Source organism: Myxine glutinosa, chromosome 1 (assembly GCF_964187855.1).
Source record: "Myxine glutinosa chromosome 1, kmMyxGlut1.1, whole genome shotgun sequence".
Classification (NCBI taxonomy): domain Eukaryota; kingdom Metazoa; phylum Chordata; class Myxini; order Myxiniformes; family Myxinidae; genus Myxine; species Myxine glutinosa.
Window position 1 is genome coordinate 10,219,878 of NC_136261.1, and position 22,593 is coordinate 10,242,470.

Below are 22,593 nucleotides of genomic sequence, written 5' to 3' on the forward strand. Positions count from 1 at the left end.
CAGGAATATGTTATTTGTCCATGGTGCTGGCGATAACTCGCCTACTCTTAGTGAAGGATCCCGTGGGATCTTTAACGTCCACCACCGAATGACAGCAGACGGGATACCTAGTTTAACATCCATATGAGGGACGGGACACACATTGATGAATCACCCTGCCTGTGAAACACCGCAGTGACAGTTTATAGCTGGGACGGATTTCAGGTGAGTGTGTACAACTCTAGGCCATCCTGCCAGCTACCCGGTGGTACTATTATTACTAACTAGGGCATGCCCGTACTATATCTATATCTAAAATTATATCCCCCCCCCCTCTATTTACATGAAATGGTTTGGTCCAAAGCGAACGGCTTGCGAGTACGGTGACAATCCCCCCCCCCCCCCTCTATTTACATGAAATGGTTTGGTCCAAAGCGAACGGCTTGCGGAGTTTGGTAAAGAAATCGCCATAGCATGCACAAACGCGCAGGAAAGCGAAAGAATCGCAAATTAGTTTTAATTAGTTTTAAAACATAGTTTAACGCCAACATAGCGGCAACATAGTTTGCCAACGTGAAATAAATGAATACGCTCTCAAATGTGCCGTCCGAGGCAGAGTCTGTTCGCCACGTTCGGCACACGTGATAGCTCGCTGCTCTCTGATTGGTTGAATCGTTTTTTGGACATAGCTCGGTAACTACTTCTCCGATTAATATGAAACCTTGAAAAGGCACATCCTCGGGTCCCCAGCAATATACCTGGCAAGTTTAAAGTATATCGGACCCGTGGTTGTCGAGAAACAGCGGTCACAGACATACAGAGATTACTGGAATTATAGATAGACTAGGGCATGCCCGTACTATATCTATATCTAAAATTATGTCCCCCCCCCCCCTCTATTTACATGAAATGGTTTGGTCCAAAGCGAACGGCTTGCGAGTACGGTGACAATCCCCCCCCCCTCTATTTACATGAAATGGTTTGGTCCAAAGCGAACGGCTTGCGGAGTTTGGTAAAGAAATCGCCATAGCGTGCCCAAACGCGCAGGAAAGCGAAAGAATCGCAAATTTAGGGAAATGCCCGTACTTCCGTAAGGAAGAGAAAAAAAATGAAAAGGAAAAACATTCCAAACCGCGAGGGAAAACAACACGGCACGTCGACACAACAACGTGTCCTGTGATTGGCCGTACGTGGCTGCCAGTAGCTGCCCCCCCCAAAAAAGCTTTCACCGTCCGGCGACTGAATTTAAGGGGAAAAATAAAACGCTCTTCGCTTAAAACAACGCCCTTCGCTCTGACTGAATTGGGACAATGTTTTTATGTTTTTAATTGAATTACTATCCGTAATGGCGCACGCTCTCACGGGAGCTCCGGGAGGTCGTATATCGCAGTTATGATGAATCGCAAATTAGTTTTTATTAGTTTTAAAACATAGTTTAACGCCAACATAGCGCCAACATAGTTTGCCAACGTGAAATAAATGAATACGCTCTCAAATGTGCCGTCCGAGGCAGAGTGTGTTCGCCACGTTCGGCACACGCGATAGCTCGCTGCTCTCTGATTGGTTGAATCGTTTTTTGGACATAGCTCGGTAAGTAATTGTCCGATTAATATGAAACCTTGAAAAGGCACATCCTCGGGTCCCCAGCAATATACCTGGCAAGTTTAAAGTATATCGGACCCGTGGTTGTCGAGAAACAGCGGTCACAGACAAACAAACAAACAAACAAACACACATACAGAGATTACTGGAATTATAGATAGATAATAAGCATCCACAACTATCTTTGACCATGTTGTGGAACGTCGATCAAGGCCCTAAGTTTTTATGCCTCCGTTGACGAAGTCGCCGGACGCATTATATTTTCAGGTTGTCCGTCTGTGATAGGTTTTCGTTACAGCGATAACTTGAGAACGGCTGAAGGGATCTTAATCAAATTTGGTACAGGTGTATATAATGAGGTAAAGATGAACTGATGAGATTTTGGGCTCACGAGGTCAAAGGCCAAAGGTCAGAGGTCATGTTAGGCAAAAATCCTGTTACCACGATAACTTGTGGACCAGTGATGGGATTTTGACCAAATTTGGTACAGGTTCGTGTAATGATGTAAAGATGAACCGATTAGATTTTTGGGTCAAGAGGTCAAAGGTCAAAGTCCGTAATTGGTCTATAATTTGAAAACTGCTGAAGTGATTTAATTCAAACTTGGTACAGGTATGTATACTGAAACGCAAAAGAAACTTACCACCTTTGAAACATTTAAATATCAACAATAACACTGCGTGTAGTAAATCTGTGAACTTATTTGTGGACAATAGTGTCCTCGCTGTCAGACAAAATGGTCACGGATAGTCACTTGAACCTTCAATGGTCACTTCATAGCACAGCTGTTGAACAGCCGTTTTGACTGTCAGTGATTAGCCAAGGGGTACGGGATGATTTTAATGAGCTGCACGTGATGTCTTGATATTGGCTTTAAAAAGGCCAGTGCAAAATGGGCATTTTGACCGAAATATTTGACCATTTTGACCAACTTCAAAAAGACCGAAAACACAAAAGAAACTTACCACCTTTGAAACCTTTAAATATCAACAATAACACTGCGTATAGTAAATGTGTGAACTTATTTGTGGACAATAGTGTCCTCACTGTCAGACAAAATGGTCACGGATAGTCACTTGAACCTTCAATGGTCACTTCATAGCACAGCTGTTGAACAGCCGTTTTGACTGTCAGTGATTAGCCAAGAGGTACGGGATGATTTTAATGAGCTGCACGTGATGTCTTGATATTGGCTTTAAAAAGGCCAGTGCAAAATGGGCATTTTGACCGAAATATTTGACCATTTTGACCAACTTCAAAAAGACCGAAAACACAAAAGAAACTTACCACCTTTGAAACCTTTAAATATCAACAATAACACTGCGTATAGTAAATGTGTGAACTTATTTGTGGACAATAGTGTCCTCACTGTCAGACAAAATGGTCACGGATAGTCACTTGAACCTTCAATGGTCACTTCATAGCACAGCTGTTGAACAGCCGTTTTGACTGTCAGTGATTAGCCAAGTGGTACGGGATGATTTTAATGAGCTGCACGTGATGTCTTGATATTGGCTTTAAAAAGGCCAGTGCAAAATGGGCATTTTGACCGAAATATTTGACCATTTTGACCAACTTCAAAAAGACCGAAAACACAAAAGAAACTTACCACCTTTGAAACCTTTAAATATCAACAATAACACTGCGTATAGTAAATGTGTGAACTTATTTGTGGACAATAGTGTCCTCACTGTCAGACAAAACGGTCACGGATAGTCACTTGAACCTTCAATGGTCACTTCATAGCACAGCTGTTGAACAGCCGTTTTGACTGTCAGTGATTAGCCAAGGGGTACGGGATGATTTTAATGAGCTGCACGTGATGTCTTGATATTGGCTTTAAAAAGGCCAGTGCAAAATGGGCATTTTGACCGAAATATTTGACCATTTTGACCAACTTCAAAAAGACCGAAAACGCAAAAGAAATTTACCACTTGTTTGAAATGTAATAAAATTGTAACAGTTCAAAATAAAACAAACCAACAATTGCTAATTGAAACATTGGCATTTTATTGATGACATGTCAAGTTTTTGACCAAGATACACCATCTCATCAGTTTGTTCTACAGTACAGAACAGCACAGGGTGCAATGTCAGTCCCCTTTCAATAGCGTGTATGGCCACCATTGTTTTGGATACAGGCAGTGCATCGTCGGCGTATACTGCCTACCAGTCTTTGGATGGATTGCTGCTGGATTCTGTCCCACTCAGTCCTCAATGTCTGAAGCAGCTCTGCCCGTGTCCTGGCCCTGCCAACTACGCATCTCCCAAGCTCATCCCACAGGTGCTCTATGGGATTCAGGTCAGGGGAGAGCGCAGGCCACTGCCTGGTGTTGATGTTCTCGCCTTGGAGAAATGCAGTGGTAAAGCGAGCAGCATGGGGACGAGCGTTGTCATGCTGAAAGGTTCTCAGTTCTGGGTGGTCTAGCAGGAATGGCAGCAGATGAGGTCGCAGGATGTTATCCACATACCGCTGGGCGTTAAGATTCCCATCCACAACCACCAGTGGCGTCCTGTACCGGCCTGATATGGCTGCCCACACCATCACACTTGGGCCACCCCACCTGTTGGCTTGACGCATGCAACAATCGGCATATCGCTCGCCAGTTCTTCTCCAGACACACTCACGCCCATCAGGACTGTCCACACAGAACCTTGACTCATCGCTGAAAGCGACCTCGTTCCACTGCACCAAGGTCCACCGCTGATGCTGCTGGCTCCATCTCTGACGGTTGCGGCAATGGGCAACCGTCATCACGGGGCCTCTGTATGGTCTTCTGGCAGTCAGACCATAGTCATGCAGTCGTCTTCGTGCAGTATCATTGGAGATCCGTGGGTTTGCATGCCCCGGAGTTTCTGCCGCAGTGCGGGATGCTGGACGGAATCGATCCCGCAGGTGACTTCGGACCATCTGCCTGTCCTGCCTTGCAGTGGTGACTCTTGGCCTCCCTGATCGAGGTCTGTCATCTGCAGAGTTGTGGAGGGTGTCTCTGTCCACCAGGGCCGATATCGTCTGGTGTGAACAGCCAAGGCGACGTGCCACCTCACGGTAGCTCAGTCCACCTTGCAGCATGCCCAGGGCATGCTGCCGTTGATCCCTTGACAATCGTGCCATGTTGATTGAAATGCCCATTTTGCACTGGCCTTTTTAAAGCCAATATCAAGACATCACGTGCAGCTCATTAAAATCATCCCGTACCCCTTGGCTAATCACTGACAGTCAAAACGGCTGTTCAACAGCTGTGCTATGAAGTGACCATTGGAGGTTCAAGTGACCATCCGTGACCGTTTTGTCTGACAGTGAGGACAATATTGTCCACAAATAAGTTCACACATTTACTATACGCAGTGTTATTGTTGATATTGTTACAGACGTGGCTTGGATGTTATTTACCGAGCGGTTTTATGGTATGACCACGTCTGCACAAGTTACCCGATTGTGCCCGAACGTTGACTAGTCGCGCGATGCTGGCTCAATAAGAAAAAGAAGACACCCGGCTGGATTACAATAACACAATACGACACCAGGGGTTCAGTTCTCAAGACCTCCGGAGGAGGTTATATTAAGGCGGAAGGTTAGATTACAACTACAAGAGGGACAGCATAGAAAGACAAGCACTTAGACACAATCTTATATTATTCCCAACAGACGACAGATAAACGGGACAAAGCTGACTCACACGGGGATTGATGGAAAGGACAGGCGGGTAGCGATGGCTCCAGGTGCACCTGGGCTCAAAGGTCAGAATCGACTCGGTCCGGTCCAGAGATGCGGGGAGGTCGCAGCGCTCGGATGGCGTCTTGTCTGCTCAAGCTGGGGGCGCATCTGACGTCACATCCGGCGCGGGGCCGCGTATATCCGGCGGGGAGTGACACGCCCTCGGCTCGTTAGCTCCGCCCCAGATGGAATCGGCACGTTGCTTCTCATTGGGTGCGTGGGGGGGTTACTGGCTCCGCCCCTGACGAGGAGCTGACAGCCAGCCCCTTCGGGGTAACGCCGTGGAGCGCATGGTCATGGCGGGTAACCGAGCCGGTGTGAGGACGCACACTCCCCGCCCCTCTGTTGTTGTAGTCATAGTTGTAGTTGTAATTGTTGTTGTAGTTGTAATTGTTGTTGTAGTTGTTGTTGTAGTTGTTGTTATTGTTGTTGTTTGGGGAAGAAGATGGGAGGAGGTATGGGAAAGGTCCTAAACTCACTACTGATGCCATATAATCACATTCTGGTGCAACGAAGAGTCATAATTAATGGAAACGAGGCCTTAACTGACATAGATTAAGAATAACTAGGAAGATGTCCGAAAGTTGTCTACGTGTGGTGCGGTGGACCTGGGCACGACATTTAATGGGGGAATAAGGGGAAGGTCGGCTCTACTGATTGTTATTTACATGCAATGGGACTAGGGAATGGGGGATTGGGGAAAGTTGGGGAGTATTGGAGAAAATAGGGGAATATTTACAAGCGGATATGGAGGCCAAATTCCATATTCGCAACATTGCACCCTTCTCTACCCTCGGGGCGTCCCGACCCGATAAATTTTTACCTACTTTAGTGTGGCACGCAATGTAGTTCCCTCTACTATTAACTCTACCCTGAGTGCGACAGTTTTACAGATATTCACAAATGAGTAAATATGTCCCCCTGCGACGTTGCACCCTTCTCCTCACAGAAACACACCCACAGGATAACCGAATCCGGAAAGAATTCTCAAACTAAACATACAGCCGGTAGGGAGCATTATTTACAAGACTACGCTGCTATTTACACTACGATCCAGGACCTGTTTTTGGAGGGACACATGCAGATGTTATGCATAGAGAGAGAGCGCGCTTGCCAACATCGATACACCAACCCACGAGTGCTCTGTGGCCGACGGCCTTTAATAACGTGCAGAGCACCCTTCCCGAGCATCAACAGCACCACCCCACCACCAATCGGTGCAGTCACCATTGTTCATTGGGATAAAAATAAATTCGACAACCCCTAACCCTGCAGGTGTCTCTTGCTCTTCTTGTGGTGCACTTGGTGGTGTTAACTATTAGTGGTTCACCTGTATGGCATAGGTGCCACGTTGATCCATAGGTCCATCCCCGGGTGGTGCTTGGCCGCAAACGAACTGCGGTCCATTGTGGGTGGCCACAAACATTGCGGTCCATATGGTGTATCGATCCCGGCAGCAAACAGCGAAAGTGCAGGCCCACAACTGCGCAGCCAGCACCTCTCTCTCCTCTCTCTCTACCCCAAAGCCAGATCCTCGGAGGTGGGAGACAAAAGAAGCAGACAAGTGAGTAAGGTGGTAAGGGCGCAAAAGTGCACGCAATGTAAGGCGATGCACACTGGGGGCACATGGGAACCAGGTGAGACAGGTACGTTCCTATCGTACGCCCCCCCCCCCCCCACCAGGTAACCTACATGGCCCCTCCCTTACCCCTTACTGTATCCACAAAACACAACACTACCCATAAACATCTACTTTACAAATCAACAAACATCCCTACTGTCTTCCCCGTTCCTCCCATAAACCAAATTCGTCTTCTCTCCCTCCTAACCAATCAAATTTGCCATTTTCAACTCTCATCAAAATTTGCCATCTCCAACTCAACATCATAATTTGCCATTACCAATTCATCATCAGTCCCTCCTAGGGAGGGAGAGATGGAATCACCCCAATGTCTCATCCACGTCGTGATGCGTCTCACAAATCCAACAGCAATTCTCATTTCTGCAACACAAACAAAGAAAACACAGGTGTGGAGTCATCATCATCACCACAGGTAAGTGGCTGCGTATGGTGCGACAGGTTCATCAATCCTAACTATCTCCTAAATGACTTTAACAACTTTACACTACCCGGGGTCTTTCTCCGGCCAAACCATTGGCCCTCTTACACTATGGGTTCTAAAAACCAATTCCCATTGGCCAAACTGTGGTGCTCTTCAATTTGGGGTCTCACTCCCCCGATTCATCTCCCGGTGCCCTCGTACAATTTCTGGGCTGCGACGTGTACCTCTCCCAGTGGGTCTACCCACCTGCACACCTCCACCACTGCAGTTGCCTCCGAGCTTACCTGCTCCTTACCCTAACCTAACTACCAGGGGAAGGCCCTCTGGCTCTCTCCCCACTCCGTGCCCTCTCTGGCACTGGGCTGCCCGATCCACACCCGGGATCCTCAGGCACCCACTCACAACTACCGGCTCCCAGAGCCCACCTGCGGCCTCACCTGGCCGACATCCTCACAGTGGTGGAGTGCCCAACCAACTACACACACTAACAGGCTACACGCCCAGCCATTTCCACAACACTAATGCACCCATTCACAACACCATTCTGCAACCGCACCACAAATGCCAATATCCAACCACAATTTACCTGCACCCTCTACCTAACACTTACACTACCCGCCCCGGGTGCTCGTGAAAGGGGTCCACTCTTCCCCCATCCACACCTTCGCACCATGCACACCACTCCGTACCACTCACTCCAACTCTCTCCACACACCTGTACCTGCACACCTGTGCTCTCACACCTGGTGCCACCTGCACCCTTCTCTCCCCAAGCGCATTCGCGCTGATCCACACACTCACTACTCATACACTGCTCCACACACCTGTCCAGTTGCACACCTGTGCAATCACACCTGTTCAATTCTCACAAACACGGCATCATCTCAGCTAACTACTCCCTTCTGAAACTTGCGCTTCCCAGTCGTCCCTTTAAACTATTGCGCTCCCTCGTCATTATCATCCATACTAATCTACCTGCGTCCCCACTACAGGTATCAGTCACTAACTAATCTTAACGTTACCTACTGTCATCTTCGCTAGATCCCTACACACAATATCCTAACCCCCCCGGGCTAGTTTTCACTGCCATACACCCCATAAACTATTGCTCCTTTGCCCCCACATGGGAAGGATGGTGGATTTGCCATCCCACCACATCGGGGGTCTCTCACTACCAATTTTGCACATCAAATTTCAACAAATTAAAAATTTGCCAATCACTACCCATCATCTGCCAATCACTACTGCCAATCCCTTGCCAATCATCAAATTTTGTTTTTCTCTAATTTTGGGTCCAATACACTAACCTCATCACCCAGTCTACTCACTACTGCCTCTCGGTGCGCCAATTCCTGTCCAAAGCCCGGCTTCGTAAAGCCAAGCAATGGATGCTGGTTGTTTTGTGCCAGCGGCTGGATGCGTCCGGCACTCGGTGCAGGGACGGGGGCTTACCCGGGCCGAGATCCCACGCATCACCTCGGCGTGGAGCCATCCAATGTCCCGATCTCGACCTGCCGGCACGTCTCAATAGAAAGTGGTCGCCATGACGACCCTTCCTATCGAGCTGCCCGCTCCGCCTAGTGGAGCCCGGACGCGGCCGTTCAAAGCGAGGCCCGGCACGCACCGAGGGCCCGCTTCGGCTAAAAGTCGCTCTAACCTCTAACCCGTGTAACGTCGATGCTTCACCTGCATGCTTACACCCCGCAGCCCGTTCCTTGCTCACACATCCAGCCGTTTCCATGCTCCTCGTACCGTTCCTTACACACCCAGGCGCACCCATTCCACTCACAGCCTTGGTCACACACCTGACCACCGAACACTTTGGCACACATTCGTTGGTCGCACACCTCACCAACACACCGCTTCGCACCCCCTCCTCGGTCACCTCCTCTGTGACAATCACAGGCGTGCCCTCATTCGCACACCCAACCACGTGCCTCACCACCAACTCCAGCGTGCATTCCCACTCACGCTCTACCATTCCAGGTGTGCATCCTTCCATCCCAGGTGTACATCCTCGCTCACCTGTCACAACTAACTCACGCTCCATGTCACTCTCACTACTTTCACCTCCACTCGTGACAACGCACTCACCCTTACTCTTGACAGCACACTCTTTCCCCATGCACCTGTCCGTCACACACCTTTCTCGCGCACACTCTCCCGTTACACCCTCTGTAACACTCACCACAGGTGGACACTCTTCCTTACTTCTGACAGCGCACTCTTTCCTCATGCACCTGTCCGTCACACACCTTTCTCGCGCACACTCTCCCGTTACACCCTCTGTAACACTCACCACCCCGCGCTTCCACGTGCTCCCTCGCACACGCGCTACGACCGACTCACTCTCGCCAGCACACTCACTCCTTGGCACGCACTTTTTCCTCACACACCCCCGAGTCGGACTTTCTTGCACACCTCCATTTTCGCACACCAGACCTGTCGCACACTTCACCAACGGCCTCTCACGAACACCCGGGTCTATCTCGACCCCCAAGCCTCTTAAATCACCTGGCGCATCATACGCACGACCATATTGGTCACCACTTACACCGGGTCCTCTTCCTCTTCGCTTCTCCTCCATCACCTGCGAATCCCTCATCCGGTTAATGAGCACATCATCACGATCCAAACACAGACTTTGGACCAATTCTTTTACTTCCTCTTTTATCTCTTTGTTATCCCCTCTCCGTCGCTTCTTAATTTCGCTCATCCCTTCTTCCACTTCTTCTAGTTTCTGCTTCACCTCTTTTATGTCCCGGTACGTCTCCTCAAGCTCATCCTCTAAGGCTACCTTGACCGTTTCCAGGTGCGTCCTCACCTGCCGGTCCTTCGTCTCCATTACCTCTATCACCTCGTCCAACCTCGTTGTCAGTCCCTCACGTACCATCTGACATTCCCTCTTTGTCGCTATCAAGTCGTTTTTTATGTCGTTTTGTGTCGCTTTTAAACCTCCTAATACCGCAGTGTTCCTTTGAACCTGCTCCACTAACTCCGTCTGTCCCACCGTCAGCTGCTCCACCTCCTGCGTCAGGTCCTCTATGCCCCCTTGTAACTTTACAGTCCCCTTTCTCACCTCCTTCTCCATGTGCTCCTTACAGTGCCTCACCTCCTCGCGCACTCCTCCGACCTCCTCACTCACTCCTCTTCTGATCTGCTCTCCCATCACTTGCATCTCCTGCCCAGATGCCACCCTCATCTGCTCCATTTCCTCCCTGTGAGCATCCAGTTTGGTTTCTACCCCCATTCTGACCCCCTCTATCTGCTGCTCCATTTGTTTAACTTCCCTTTCCGCTTGGTCCCTCATGTCCCTCAATTTGCCTTCCATACTGTTTTCTAACCCCTCTAACCCATTTTTCACTCCCTCTATCTGATTCTCCTGGGCAGCCATTCTATTTTCTACCCCCTCTAACCCCTTTTGCATCCCTTCCATTTGATTCTCTTGAGCGGCCATTCTGTTTTCTACCCCCGTTAACCCATTTTTCACTTCTTTTATCCCGTTGTCTAACCCCTCAAAATTATTGTCTAACTTCCCAAATTTCTTGTCTAACTCCTCAAAATTATTGTCTAACCCCTCACTGGTACCCCTCGCTTCGTCCCTCATTACCCCCATTTGGCCCTCTAATCGCCCACTATCAACCCTCATTTGCTCACTCTGAGCATCCATCCGGTTCCCCATTACCCCCATACTGCTTTTCAAACCTCTAATTTGGTCTCCCAATTGCTCACTATTCTTTTCCATTCGCTCGTTAGTCTGGGCCATAAGGGCCTTTATTTGCAAAAAAAACAAGTCCAAATCCACCAGGGGCGCTGTCACGGTCGCCGGCGCGGTGACCAGCGAGGCGCCATTTCGCGCGTCTGCTACTTCGTGCGTGACGGCGCTATTTTGCGAACCTGCCGCCCTCACTGCTTCGCTCTCCTCTTGTCCCTCAATTTGGTCCTGGATCGACCCTACCTCACTCTCCTTTACCGGACCCCAGCCGTCTTGACCCGCCATAGCGCGACTTTCAAAATTCGGTTTTTATTTTTATTTTCGTAAAACAAATTCAAATTTCGCCGTTATAATTTCGCGCGGGAAACGCGCTCCGAATCGATTCTACTTGTTACCAATTTGGGCCTAATAAATTTAGTCCCGGGTTCGAATTCCACTCCTCGACACCAATTGTTACAGACGTGGCTTGGATGTTATTTACCGAGCGGTTTTATGGTATGACCACGTCTGCACAAGTTACCCGATTGTGCCCGAACGTTGACTAGTCGCGCGATGCTGGCTCAATAAGAAAAAGAAGACACCCGGCTGGATTACAATAACACAATACGACACCAGGGGTTCAGTTCTCAAGACCTCCGGAGGAGGTTATATTAAGGCGGAAGGTTAGATTACAACTACAAGAGGGACAGCATAGAAAGACAAGCACTTAGACACAATCTTATATTATTCCCAACAGACGACAGATAAACGGGACAAAGCTGACTCACACGGGGATTGATGGAAAGGACAGGCGGGTAGCGATGGCTCCAGGTGCACCTGGGCTCAAAGGTCAGAATCGACTCGGTCCGGTCCAGAGATGCGGGGAGGTCGCAGCGCTCGGATGGCGTCTTGTCTGCTCAAGCTGGGGGCGCATCTGACGTCACATCCGGCGCGGGGCCGCGTATATCCGGCGGGGAGTGACACGCCCTCGGCTCGTTAGCTCCGCCCCAGATGGAATCGGCACGTTGCTTCTCATTGGGTGCGTGGGGGGGTTACTGGCTCCGCCCCTGATGAGGAGCTGACAGCCAGCCCCTTCGGGGTAACGCCGTGGAGCGCATGGTCATGGCGGGTAACCGAGCCGGTGTGAGGACGCACACTCCCCGCCCCTCTGTTGTTGTAGTCATAGTTGTAGTTGTAATTGTTGTTGTAGTTGTAATTGTTGTTGTAGTTGTTGTTGTAGTTGTTGTTATTGTTGTTGTTTGGGGAAGAAGATGGGAGGAGGTATGGGAAAGGTCCTAAACTCACTACTGATGCCATATAATCACATTCTGGTGCAACGAAGAGTCATAATTAATGGAAACGAGGCCTTAACTGACATAGATTAAGAATAACTAGGAAGATGTCCGAAAGTTGTCTACGTGTGGTGCGGTGGACCTGGGCACGACATTTAATGGGGGAATAAGGGGAAGGTCGGCTCTACTGATTGTTATTTACATGCAATGGGACTAGGGAATGGGGGATTGGGGAAAGTTGGGGAGTATTGGAGAAAATAGGGGAATATTTACAAGCGGATATGGAGGCCAAATTCCATATTCGCAACAATATTTAAAGGTTTCAAAGGTGGTAAGTTTCTTTTGTGTTTTCGGTCTTTTTGAAGTTGGTCAAAATGGTCAAATTTTTCGGTCAAAATGCCCATTTTGCACTGGCCTTTTTAAAGCCAATATCAAGACATCACGTGCAGCTCATTAAAATCATCCCGTACCTCTTGGCTAATCACTGACAGTCAAAACGGCTGTTCAACAGCTGTGCTATGAAGTGACCATTGAAGGTTCAAGTGACCATCCGTGACCGTTTTGTCTGACAGTGAGGACACTATTGTCCACAAATAAGTTCACACATTTACTACACGCAGTGTTATTGTTGATATTTAAAGGTTTCAAAGGTGGTAAGTTTCTTTTGCGTTTCAGTATATAATGATGTAAAGATTGACCTCTTGAACCCAGATTCTAATCAGTTAAAGGCCAAAGGTCATCTCAGGTAAAAATGTGATAACAGCTGAAGGGATTTAAATTAAAACGTGGTACAGGTATGTATAATGATGTAACATGAACTGATATATTTTGGGGTCAAGAGGTCAAAGGTCAAAGTTTGTAATAGGTATATAACTTGAGAATGGCCAAAGGGATCTAATTCAAACTTGGTACAGGTATGTATAATGATGGGAAGATGAACTGATTAGATTTTGGGCTGACGAAGTCAAAGGCCAAAGGTCAGAGGTCATGTTGGGTTAAAAAAAATCCTGTTACCGCGATAACTTGTGAACCAGTGATGGGATTCTGACCAAATTTGGTAAAATTATGTATAATGAGGTAAAGATGAACTGTTTAGATTTTGGGGTCAAAGGTCAAAGTCTGTAATAGGTCTATAACCTGAGAACAGCTGAAGTGATCTAATTTAAATTTGGTACAACTAGAGAAATACCCGTGCTACGCAAAGGTGGGAGGCCAGAATCAAACAGGCAATGCAGATACGGTGAATGCTGAAGCATGAAACCAATAAATTCCACATTCCTGTAGCACCTTCAGTCGCACGTCAGACATGGACAGCAAGTTCATGAAGGACTTCCATGAAAAACGTACCTGTTAGCAAACAAACGGGTACGTTCACGTAGAGAAACATCGATCGTGGGTCCGTGGCGAATCTGCATATGGCGAAGGCAAAATATCAGAAATTGAAGGCTTTTTTATTTTAAACGATTCATATAAACATCTGTTGAATCAAATCACACGCAAATCATCAAAATATAAACAGTATCTTTAGAATTTCAATAAAAGCCACATCACTGTTCATATCGGTAAATATTATTCCATCGTGTTTCAAATCGTGATCGATACACTATGATCGTGATGATCGTGATCGTGAATCGTGATCGATAATCGTGTTCACAATCGCTATGTCGTATGTACTCCCGATACGTGTACCAAATTCCCGATACGTGTAACTGTACCAAATCAATAGTTAAAAGGATTTTGAGCCGATATGTGTTACGGCTTTGGCAAGATCGATGGAGACAGCGATCTGTTAGATCTGATCCTCCTTCATGCCACATGCGATCGATGCAGCCGTGCAGCGATCGGTGCAGTCGTTTGTGCGGCACACGGTGCAGCGATCGGTGCAAACGTGGCCTCCCACACTGCAACATCCTGCTGATACTTGCTCCCGCATGACGGATGTTTATATAAATCGTTTAAAAGAAAAAAAAGGCTTAAATTTCCGATATTGAGCCTTTTCATTTGGGCCTCCCAATTGAAGCCCCGCCCATAGGGCGGGTACCGTTGCTCGACGCAAGAAGACGTCACAATGAACGTCATGCAAACGCGAATGTTATGCGGGAGACCAAACCTGAGAATGTTGGAGACTAAAGCTGAAATTGGGAAAACTAAATCGCCTATTTTACTCCTGGAGATCCCAGGATTATCCACCCAAAATATCTTTGCGATCGGTTCAGCAGTTTTTACGGTACCTTCGAACAGACAGACAGACAGACATTTGGTGAATTATAGTAAGATTATGTATAATGATGTAAAGATGAACTGATTCGATTTTGGGGTCAAGAGGTCAAAGTCTGTAATATGTCTAGAACTTGAGAACGGCTGAAGTGATTTAATTAAAACTTGGTACAGGTGTGTATAATGATGTAAAGATTAACCGATTCGATTTTGGGGTCAAGAGGTCAAAGGTCAAAGTCCGTAATTGGTCTATAACTTGAAAACTGCTGAAGTGATCTAATTTAAACTTGCTACAGGTATATATAATGATGTAAAGATTAACTGATTAGAATCTATGTTCAAGAGGTCAAAGGCCAAAGGTCATGCCAGGTAAAAATGTGATAACTTGTGATAACACCCGAAGGGATTTAAATTAAAACGTGGTACAGATATGTATAATGATGCAACATGAACTGATAACTTTTGGGGTCAAGAGGTTAAATGTCAAAGTTTGTAATAGGTCTATAACTTGAGAACGGCTGAAGTGAGCTCATTCAAACTTAGTACAGATATGTATAATGATGTAAAGATTAACTGATTAGATTTTGGGGTCCCGAGGTCAAAGGTCAAAGGTCATGTCAGGTAAAAATGTGATAACTTGTGCTAACAGCTGAAGGGGTTTAAATTAAAACTTGGCACAGATATGTATAATGATGCAACATGAACTGATAACTTTTGGGGTCAAGAGGTTAAAGGTCAGAGGTCATGTCAGGTAAAAATGTGATAACTTGTGATAACACCCGAAGGGATTTAAATTAAAGCTTGGTACAGGTATGTATAATGATGTAACATGAACTGATACATTTTGAGGTCAATAGGTTAAAGGTCAAAGTTTGTAATAGGTCTATAACTTGAGAACGGCTGAAGTGAGCTCATTCAAACTTGGTACAGATATGTATAATGATGTAAAGATTAACTGATTAGATTTTGGGGTCCCAAGGTCGAAGGCCAAAGGTCATGTCAGGTAAAAATGTGATAACTTGTGATAACAGCTGAAGGGATTTAAATTAAAACTTGGTACAAGTATTATAATGATGTAATAATGTGGTCGGAGGCATATCGGTCGACATCGAAGAGTGTCATTCTAGTTTCTCTTTTTTCGCATTTCTATTCGTTTTCTTCACAACCTCTTGAGCGATTGACACGGAACTTTCAATATCAGTGACCGCAATTAGAGGATTGTTTTTAACAAAGGTACACGATTGTTGAATGTAAAATGCGGCTGGCATTTCAAAAAGTCTGTTTTCTGTAGGCAGGGGTTGCATGGTGTTTCACGTATCACGAATAAACGGACTTGACCTCGCTTCTCTTGACCTCAGCCGAATTAGTATTATGCCACACCATGTACAGACTTGGCATTTAATATGGAATTTTTTTTTTATTGACTTGGGTTTACTTTCTTAACTCAGTATATCAATCTGGTGAGTTTCTTTTACACTTTGGTGATTTATTTGTTAAAAGAACCATGTCACTGATTGTCTGTCGCAGCAAGAGGTCAACAACAGAATTATATCACAGATGGCGTGACAAAATGTAAGGACAGGTACATTTGATGATTGGCTTCACAGTCGGGTATATAAGGATTGTTGCGTTCTGTATTAGTGGAAAGCAACTGCTGCACGTCTCCAAAAGTTATTGCCGCTTCCTCTGGAGATGGTCCGTCAACTTGACAATGCTGTTTGTCATGGAGTGGTGGTTTACGAAATTCCGGCATGAAACAGCGTGCTATTGCTCGGCAGTATGGCATCACTCAAGGTCAGGTGTCAAAGATCGTGAAACAAAATGCTCAGAGGGGTGTCCCTACTCCAATACCGAGGTCAGGACGTCCCTGCAGAACCACAAGGAGGGATGATCGCCAGCTGCACCGGTTAGTCCGCAATGGCCGTACCAAGTCAGCTAATCGGCTTAGGGCTGAGTGGCAGCAACTGACAAATGTGCCTGTATCCAGAAGGCTAGTCGACCAACGACTGGTTCAAGCAGGCTATCGTGCCAGGCGTCCCCTGAGAAAGCCACGCCTGACCAGACAACACCACCAGCGCCGATTGCAGTGGGCCAGAGAGCACCGTCAATGGCAGCCAGGACACTGGAATCACGTGATCTTCAGTGACGAGTCTAGATTTCTGGTCTATCGTCAAGATGGCCGCGTCCGAGTGCACAGACAAGTGCATGAAGCCTACAACAAAGATTGTATAGTGCCAAGAGTCCAAGCTGGAGGTGGTGGGGTGACCGTTTGGGCTGCTTTTCATGCAGGGGGAAAAACTGACCTGGTTGTTCTGAATGGAAACCTGAACCAGTTCAAGTACAGGGTCATTCTGGAAGAAACATTGCTTCAATTTGCTCGTGCAGCCTTTCGAGGAAACTTTGTGTTCCAAGATGACAATGCACGGCCTCATCGTGCTCGCATGATCCAACACTTTCTTGCTGACCGTCATGTAGAGCATATGGAGTGGCCTGCCATGTCCCCGGATATGAATCCGATAGAGAACTTGTGGGCAGAATTAACACATCAAATCGACCACTTGGACCAACAGCCTGCCTCTGTGCGTGAATTGCAGCAGACTATTGTCACTGCATGGCAAGCGATTCCTGTCCAAACCTCGGCAAATCTCGTGAACAGCATGCCTCGACGTGTACGTGCTCTCCTGAATACTCGTGGGGGTTACACAAAGTACTGAACTGTAATTTTACTGTCCGTAATCCCAGTCGTAATTAAACTTTTGTTTTTGTTGAAATTTTTTTTGGCTAATGTGCAAAATAAAGTGATACTTCTGGAAAACGCACAGAAGTTTAACACAGTGCTGTCCGTGAATTGAGTTCGATATCAGTTTCCATCACTTTCAAGGATCAATTTATTTGCTTCGAAATGTCAAATGTGGTTTTTGTTTATTTTCAAGGTCACATTAACAAAATCTAGAATAATTTCAACATAATTCCAATGAACTTTTGGTTCTAAGTCATCTTGAAAAGTAAGTTCACCCCCACAAAAAAAATATTCCATATTAAATGCCAAGTCTGTACATTCGAAGCATTTTTGTTTTTTGTGTGTGTATTTTGATTTGTGTGGACGTGTTTTTAAGAAAGAAGTAACCTGATTATTGTCGACCAAGGTGCAATTTCCACACGTGTTCCTCTGTGCACCACCTGTTGCAGGAGAATCGTGAGAGTACGGAGCTTGAGGTGATCATGAAGAAACGGCATGACAAGATCGAGGCGATGATCTCTGCTTGACTCTCCTGGTCCAGCCTTCAAGACCCTATTTCCAATATGGCCTTGAAGTAAATTCCACGTAACACCCCCAAACCTAATCCTTTATAAACGGATTTAATGAGGTTTAGGATCATCCGTTCTGCACCTTGCGTTCTGCACCCCTTTTTGGGGACACCCATCTCAAGAATAGTTAAGACACAGTTTGAGAAAAACTAATTACATTACTGCTACTACTACAACAACAAGCAATTACATTATTACTACTACTACTGTAATATTAATTATGAAGGTCCAAATTAGTCCCATCTCCTTCTGGAGGCAGCTGATAAAAGATTTGGCCGAAGTCTTTCAATAACCGGCTAGCTAGGCCTTACCTTGGCTTAGGCAGGTTCAGGTTACCGGCGTTAACTCACCTACTCTTCACCAAAGATATCGTGGTTAACGTTGACTAGATAATGCCAGCAGATACGTGAGGGATGTTACACTTTGTGATGCAAAGGACCAATCAGAGAGTTTTACCTGGGTTTTTGGGTTAGGAGTCAAATGCCCTCCTAGACTGCTCAAGGATAACCTCTTCACCATCTTATCAGGCCCATACCATTACATTATTAGATAACAAATCAATTACAATGACATTGATGAATTATTTGATTCTCATTGGATACCCACTATTAGTAGAGCCCCACAGAACTGCTGCAACGATTACAGACAAGGAAAGGTCTCGATGAGAATGAGGTGATCCGCACATTCAATCAAGCTAGTTTGTTTGGCCAGGGCACTGACTCAAAACTTACTCAACAAAGAACAACGACCACAAACGCACCTTGATATCCTGTCTACATTGTGGGCTCTGCCTCCTGATGCTCCCCTAATCGATTATGTTTTACTTCCAGATGGGACAAGAGCAGTCTGCCATCTTCCAGAAACCCCCACCTTTGGTACACATGTGCCACGCTTCTATTTTTGCAGAGTCAGAGCTCTTTGTAACGGTCTGTATGGGACCTCACAAAGACCGACCTCTTTCTCACTTCTAAATGGGGTTAGTACATCACCTGCTACCTCAGGAGACATTTTGGTTACAAGAGCTTGGCCAGGCAAAAGACAGACACTGAGTCAGACAATAAGATGGACAGAACCTTCATATAAAAGTAAACTGATGTCTAATAAGTACTCATGTCTTTGCCCTGCATGTGATCCATGACGCACCTTAAATCAATGTAAAATAAATAAATAAATAAACCAAAATGTAAACTTTTAAAAACACAAGAGCAGAGAATGTGGCATCGTCGCCAGATGCCATCTTCTCCGTTCTGAGAGCTCCTGGGTCTTTGAAAGTTTAGGCTACCTGTTTTGGAATAGTTTTTGTTAATTTGTGCATGTTGTTGGTGTTAATACTTCACTAGTGGGCCTGCACCCATGGAAACCCAGGCCAGCACCAGGTATGACATTTAGACATGTAAAGTTAGATGCTGCATGCAGAGTTTTCCAAAATGGCTACTTTTAAAAGCGGCTCAAACAGTAAAGGTGGAATCGGGAGTCTTCTGTATGTGAGCCTGGAACGGTTCAGTGATTCCGTTCCCTGACTGAAGAACCAGCTTCACCCTGCTGTACACTGGTCGCTCTAATCTCTTGATCAGTCTACTCATTGAATCTGCTCCCCTGCTGTCGTCTCACACGACTCGTGTCGTGTGAGACACGTCTCACACGTCTCACACTCGTCTCACACGAATCTGCTCCCCTGCGTCTCACACGACTTCAAAGCCGGCATCTCCGAGCTGGCCGCATCCGAGCTGGCAGTCTACCTGTTCCTTCACTCTCCTCACCTGCTTCCAGTACACATTGTCTGTTACAACATGCAGTCCCATCTTCAACATCTCACACACTTTAACCTGTGGACTCAGGTTCTTCTGTATATTTCAGTGATGCAAGGTTTCACACACTTAGGGCTTTTGCGATGCAACTGGCCTGTCAGATTCATCTGGTGCGCACCCACTGGACAAGATCCTTTCAAATGTGTTCAGCCAATATTTCACACATTTGTAACCAGCTGGGGTTTATTTTACAAACTGGTTACCTGAGATAAGTTGCCACCTAGAATGGTCCGAGTCACCACCACTCTTCCGAACACATGGGAGTAACAGACAGTAAAAAAGGAACTCTATTCAAATTAATTTAGCGCACACAGCAGGATGGTTTCATCATGCAGTTATAAAGAGGAAGTTTAACACAGGTGTCAGCACAGCACTTCAAACAGCTTTTCAAAGTAACAAACATGGGGGATGTTCCCCCTAAAGCCACATGTAGTCCACACACCGTTACGACAAGGCAGTGTGAACCTTGCCTCAAACTCTAATCCACTTCTGCTCAGTCTGCAGCACCACCAGGGATGGGACTACACCAGGTGGAGCAATCTTTCATGAGATCCTCCCAACAATGTCAATGCTGAAGTGTTTAAGATATGACTTGAGGGGACGTCTTTCAAACATATTTCTGACCAACGCAAAAGTGCTTACCACATTAGTTCTCTATTGAAGATCTTCATTGGAAGTCATTCATGTGACATCAGGGTGACATGACCTGCCCATTCCAGCTTTATCCGTGTTTATATTTGTGCATTTAATTTATCCGTGCAGTCTGTATGGAACTTCTCATGGAATTTGGAAAAGTAGGGAATCTAATTACACTGGTCAACAGGCAAATTGGTTCCGACTTATTTTGAACTGTTTCTAACTAACTTGGTGCCCACGAATCCGAATCCGACGTTAAAATTTCGCTATCACGTAACCTTGACGTAGTACATCATAAGTGTGGAAAAAATCTTGAGCATGCGAATTTCTTGATTAAGTCTCAATAAGTCTATTTATTGTCACAAAAAATAATATGAGCATAAAGTTTTAATTTGCATCACATAAAAAAATGTAAATCTACAAAAATAACATGAACTTTATAAAATATCACAAAAATAATATGAACTTTAAGTTTTTATTTACATCACATAAAAGTGTGTCTGAACTTTACTTTTGCGTTTGTAGGAGCAATCACTTTCACGGTGTAAAGTCCAACAGTCGTTGTTTGCCATCATGTTTGCCATCAGTCGCCCATCATGTTTGGATTTAATCGGCCTTGATATCGAGTCTCCATGATGGCAATTTCCTGGTGAAACCTTTCTCCATGTTCATCACTGACATCGCCAAGATTTTGTGGAAAGAAGTCCAGATGAGAATGGAAGAAATGTATCTTGTGACATTCGAGCACCGAGCACCTGGTAACTCTTCCACATCTTGTACACAAGCTCTTCATAATTTGGTGCTCGAAAATTTCCAAGGTAATTGTTAGCAAGAGCCACAAAGCTATCCCAAGCAACGCTTTCCAGCTCAGATAGTCTCGTTACAAAGTCCTGATTAGTGAGTACAAGACCAATTTGAGGACCATTGAAAACACCCACCTTTACTTTGGCCTCAGATACAATGCCTTGGAACTTCATTAGCAAGTAGTGGAAGCCAGCACCATCTTGATCCATGGCCTTCACAAAGTTCTTCATCAAACCACGTTTCAAATGAAGTGGTGGTAAGAATACCTTCTCAGGGTAAACAAGAGGTTTGTGAATTTCAAATGAAGTGGGATTCCGATGGTATACTGGTTCTCAAAAACTGGATGTGCTAGTGAAATCGAAATCTACAGGTTCATGGTTGGTTAGAATCACCTCAAAATATACGAGAACCATAAAACTTTAAAATTTTTGTTGACCAGTGTTATCTAAGGCTTAAGCCCATACATGTGGGGGAGCCGAGACACATAGTACGTACCAGTGAAGTGGAAGGGCAGTTCGTTATCGCCTTTCATGGCTGCAGCATGGATCATGCGGTCCGTGCTACTTAACAATCACAGAAATGAACAATAAAAATCTTCTTTTTTTTACTCTACGTTTGTATATATATATTTTTTTTAAATATTCATCAATGTGTGTGTCACAATTCAGATGGGTGTTAAACTGCACATCCCATCACACTCCCCTCGAGGCTGTATCTAGCCTGGGTTTGAATCTTGGTCCTTGGTCCACATTTCTCCATGCCACCTTCCACTTTATTTTTTTTTTTTGTTTACAAGATCGAGGCTCGTGTAAGAGCTAACATTAGACGGGGGGGGGGGGGGGAACGGACACGACGAAATAAAGGGAGCAGGAGACAAGATGGGGAGAGAGGGAAAAGCACACAAGTACAACATTTGAGAGCAGGGACCCCGGGAGATCTGTGGGAGGGAGAGGGCTTGGGGGAGGAGGCAAAGGAAGGGTGGTGCGGGGGGGGGGGGGGGGGTGGTGAGGTTAAAAAAAACAAAAAAACATGGACACTGCTAGGACTTCCAGCAAAGAAGTCAGTATTTCAGAAATATTGAACCTGGGGTGAATTAACAGGGGTAGAAAGATCAAGGTTTTGGATGGGGGAAGACAAGAGATAGTGGTGAACAGCTGTTTTAAAGACCTGGAGGGATGAGTGGGATTGAAGGTGTTTGTTTTGTTGTTGTACTTTGTGTTTTCTTATTTCACTGTTTCCTGCTCTTGGTTGTTTCCTCCTTTTTCTGCTGTTATTTTCAAATTTTGTCCGTATCTGTTCTATGTTCCAGCTCTTCCATGAGTCTCGATGATTTAAAAGGTGGGGTGGGTGGGGACTCGATATTCTCTGTGCTGACTCCCCCCATCCCCCTCCGAACTCTCTCCCTCTCTCCCCTACACCCGCTGTCCCCCCCCCCCCCCCCCCCGAGGGTGTACTTACTTTTTCCACATGC

General features: G+C 46.0%; 1 protein-coding gene across 1 annotated transcript in view; it reads left to right on the forward strand.

Moving 5' to 3' along the window:
- The window catches only part of LOC137416139 (epidermal growth factor receptor kinase substrate 8-like), a 117,692-nt gene extending 95,966 nt beyond the window's left edge, over positions 1-21,726 (forward strand). The window contains exon 18 of the mRNA XM_078781586.1: positions 17,755-21,726. Coding sequence (XP_078637712.1) covers positions 17,755-17,832 — 78 coding nt within the window. The 3' untranslated portion in view covers positions 17,833-21,726. The remainder of the gene's footprint in view (positions 1-17,754) is intronic.
- Positions 21,727-22,593: the final 867 nt, after the last annotated feature.